The sequence below is a fragment of the Cucumis melo genome, chromosome 6, assembly GCF_025177605.1.
Source record: "Cucumis melo cultivar AY chromosome 6, USDA_Cmelo_AY_1.0, whole genome shotgun sequence".
NCBI lineage: Eukaryota > Viridiplantae > Streptophyta > Magnoliopsida > Cucurbitales > Cucurbitaceae > Cucumis > Cucumis melo.
This window is the reverse complement of record NC_066862.1, coordinates 20,741,692-20,745,729: the sequence shown is the minus strand read 5'-3', so window position 1 is coordinate 20,745,729 and position 4,038 is coordinate 20,741,692. Positions and strand designations below refer to the sequence as shown.

The following is a 4,038-nucleotide window of genomic DNA, read 5'->3' as shown; positions in this document are numbered from 1 at the left end:
GTGAAAACTTAGAAATTTTCAAATGTAAATATGCTACTCCGATTACATTCCTGAATTGAATATTAGTTTTATTATTAAAAAGCTTATTTTTGTACTATTTGTTTCTAAATTGATTTAATTGTTAATTAATTATTGTTCGGGCTTAATTAGGTATTATTGGAAAAAAATGCTTAAAAATTGCTTATTTAGCGATTATAATTTATATATAAAACTATAAATCACTTGTGCCAACGAAAATGACGTTGGCAAATATATGTTTTTTTATTGCACTTTGACGAACGGTTATGCCAATAAAAAAGTGTATTTTTGTCAAGACAACTTATATACCAACACAACATTTTCCGTTGGTAAAAAGATATTCTGCCGACAACATTTATCTTCCGTCGATAAAACTTGTACATCAATGCAAAATATGTTGGGAAACAGTTACTTATCTCAACGAGACTCAATTTTGTTGACAAGAAATTCTTCCAACATGGATACGATGACGTTCTTGCTAATGCAAAAAAAATGCGTTGACATAAATTAAGTTGACATTTTGTGAATTTTGGCCTGACATTTATTTTCATCGATACAATGAAAAATCTTGCAGTGACATGATAAAAATACTATCTATTAATCCAAAGACATGGGAATATGCATACTAGCAAGATCCATAACCTAATTCAAAACCATATTTCATCAAAGATCTAAACGTAAAATTAAAATACTGATATCAATATCGACAATAGAGAAGAAAGAGGGTATTTTACACTGCTCCGACCAGAATGGCGACTTTCCAGAGGCCTAAGAGAGCTACCCATCAGGTTTTTCAACCCTTAGGACTCTTAATTGTTGTTTTTATGTGGGCACCATGGAAGACAAGCTGCATTGTTTTTCCTTTTTGTTAAAAAGGTTTTGCTGCTGCTTCGATCATCTTCTTCACTCTCGTCAGTTTTTCTATCTCCTTCAGAGCCTGTAACACATCCCAATATAATAAATCAGGACTTTGAACATTTTAAGACTGATTTTGCCAAAATAATCTTTAAGATCATGAAATTACAGGCTAGTCTTTAAACTTTCAAGATCGTTTCTACTTGATCTTTAGTAAAAAGTGTCTAATAAGTAATTTCATCTCTGAATTTTCAATAGGTCATTGATCTATTTAACCCACCAAATACAACATTGAATGTCAAGAGTCTCAACAGACATAAAATTCAATTTAATATCTAACTTTCAATCAGAAAAACTATAGTATCAAACACAATTTAAAGTTTAAGAACTAAATAGACACAATCTTGAAAGTTTGTGGACTAAACTTGTAATTTAACCTATATATAGAAAATTGGAGGGTAAAATTTGTCCACTAGGCACAAGTGGTGAAAAAGTATAAATACTGAAAAGATACACACCTCCATTGCCATGTCTTCGGTTGTGACAGCATTGAAGTCGTCATATCCTAACTTGCTCGCTAGTTCTGTGAGGCAAGGAAGTGTTAAGAAGCCAGAATAAGCATGTAAAACTGGAAGGATCTGGATCACATACTTTGGAGTGATATTAATGCATCAGCCGTGGCATAGCCATCTTTTACTTTTTGATAGATGGAAGTTATTTGACCCAGCACCTACGTTACACACAAGGATAGCAAAAGGAATGAAAGATGTCTATGAAGTTAGATCATTGCAACGAGAAAGGTGAAAGTTGAAACCACAAAAGAAAATCTACGACTTGTTTTGAACTTTTAAAATATCTTCGAACAACTGTTTTCAGAAAATTGTTGAAAAGAAATGAAATTATTATTCAGATTCATCAATTTGTAAATAGCAATTTCAAGTGCAAAAATAAACTCTTACATTAGAGAACACCACTAGTTTATAGTTCTCAAAAATGGGGTTAAAAGAAGTTCAAAAATATGTTGAAAACCACATTCAAATTCAACAACAAAAACCGTTAATTACCTCCGAATATGATCCAGAAGTAGATATATCAAATACTGGATGTTGACTTCGATCTTCAGCAAATTCCTCTGCTATCATCTGTAGGGGTAAATCAATCCACAATGTTATGCCATGCCTCAAAAGCGCCCTGCATGTAAAATGATATCAAAGAGCAACTTGAGCATTAAAAATATTTGAAAATTGCCTTAGATAACTAAGCGGCGACTTTTCCATGAAGAACATGTACACAAAACCAGTAAAAGTTGGGAATTGAACATTCATACAGATTAGTAGAGCTTTGAACAGCACCACTTCCAGCGCACACAACTAGTCGACCCATAGACGATAGTTGTTTTAACACTTCAGTCTGTAATAAAAAGGCATGTCAGGTAACTGTGACTGTTGCAAGTATTTACAGAACGCATTTAACAAAAGATATATTGTCAAACATTAGCTGAGGACGTTCAATAAGAGTCCTCAGATACATGAGCCTTAATGTTTTCATAGGCTCCATCATGAATAAGTAAAAAACTCATTCACCAAGTAAACAATGATGAAGAAAGAACTTAGAAAATGGAGTTAATAAGGTGCTACTAAACTACCAGTTCTGACTAAATAACTTCTGAGCAATAGTAACAAAGCTGGCATAACCTACCTCAGACGCCTGAAAACCCTTTTCATCACTTTGCTTATAGAGTTTGGCAGCAGCCTCACCACCGCTAGCTTCCACAACTAAACTATCACTATATGCATTTGCACGGCCCACACAAAAATTTGGAATTAGCAAAGAAATTAGGAGAATAATACCACATACCAAGGAAGAAAAAGTACCTCTATAAATACCTGTCAAAGTAATAGTATCTCAACACATCAGCCAGTAATTTCCCCAAGTTAGTTTTTATGGAGCTGTTGATCCCTTCATGTGGAAATTTTTCATATTAGTTTGTTGGAATGTAAATCGCCCCAAAATAGAAGATCAGTGCTTACCCACGAGAAAGATGGAAGTTCCTTTCAATTCAGGACCCACATCCATTGCTTTCTTCTGAATTCAAACTGAACAGTGTAAATAAACACTCAAGCTACAAGAAAAAAGAAGCCAACTAGAACCAATATAAATGCACCATCACAACTCAAGCTTGAATACAGCAAAAAATGAGTACCAAAAGGATTTTCTGAGGTTTAAAACCTACGTTTCTTTAATTCTTTCATTTCACTATAATATGGAAACTTGAGGCTACAGAAACATCTAACCTTCACTTCAAGAGACAGATCATCGACAGTGACCTTCGCCTCCACATCTAACAAAGGTCAACATGAATCACTGAGTAAAGAGAGATGAAACTGAAACTAGTCAATTAATCCTTCAAATTCTTACTCTTAAATAGATCTTAATTAGCTGAATTAGATTTCAATTTAACTCCACTCTCCAACATAAGGCAATCGTGTTTCACCGAATTGAACAAAAATTTGCTGCAGCATTCAACTTCAAATGAAACTAATTAAGGCTCGGTACCACCAGTCAAAATCGATTTCTAAATATACTGCATCCATGATTTATTTACAAGCAAATAGCACCATCACAATGGACTCCGACGAAAGCAAGACCTCATCCATAAACCAAAAGAACTGAACCAAAATTCATTATTGAAAATACAAAAGCCACTTCGATAAATTCACCTCGAGAAACAAATAGCAGTAACTCGTGAGGAAAAAGAACATAGAGATAATAAAGCAACTCCAAGGGGAAAATGGATAAAAAACTTGAACTCACTGAGTGAAGTTCCGTCTGAAACTAAGCAAGATGATGGCAGAGATCTGCGGCGCCGAATAGCAGAAGACTGGATAAATGGTGGACAAATATGAAGTGGAAGGCTGTGATTACGACGAAGAGAAGACGGGAGGGACAAGGAAAAGCTCGAATTCAAAGCCATTGCTTCAAATTTTGGCAAGTGGATATTGAATTGGAGATCAGTTAGTGGAGAAACGGTGGTTTTCAAATTCATCGCCATGAGAAGCTCTCTCTGGACAGGAAACTCCTCACGCAAAACCACTTTATCCTTACCATGGGGGTCGCTGAACAACGAAAATATTGTTCTTTTAAATATGCGTAAGTTAGCGGTTG

At 34.7% G+C, this 4,038-nt stretch overlaps 1 protein-coding gene across 1 annotated transcript; it reads right to left on the bottom strand.

The window, feature by feature from the left end:
- Positions 1-536: 536 nt before the first annotated feature.
- On the bottom strand, positions 537-4,038 carry LOC103491834 (probable inactive shikimate kinase like 1, chloroplastic). Its single transcript, XM_008451942.3, has 10 exons — positions 3,688-4,038; positions 3,168-3,214; positions 2,904-2,958; positions 2,760-2,832; positions 2,572-2,659; positions 2,201-2,283; positions 1,938-2,064; positions 1,525-1,603; positions 1,392-1,456; positions 537-955 (listed from the first exon to the last, which is right to left on the bottom strand). The coding sequence occupies exons 1-10, from the start codon at positions 3,923-3,925 to the stop codon at positions 887-889; spliced, it is 924 nt and encodes a 307-aa protein (XP_008450164.1). The 5' UTR covers positions 3,926-4,038; the 3' UTR covers positions 537-886.

Bases quoted from the DNA above. Each gene is read 5' to 3' on its own strand.
- LOC103491834 (XM_008451942.3), bottom strand. From the start codon at position 3,925: ATGGCGATGAATTTGAAAACCACCGTTTCTCCACTAACTGATCTCCAA. The intron at 3,215-3,687 runs GTGAGTTCAAGT...GACCTTTGTTAG, and splicing joins TTCAGACGGAACTTCACTCA to ATGTGGAGGCGAAGGTCACT. The intron at 2,833-2,903 runs GTAAGCACTGAT...TTCCACATGAAG, and splicing joins AACTTCCATCTTTCTCGTGG to GGATCAACAGCTCCATAAAA.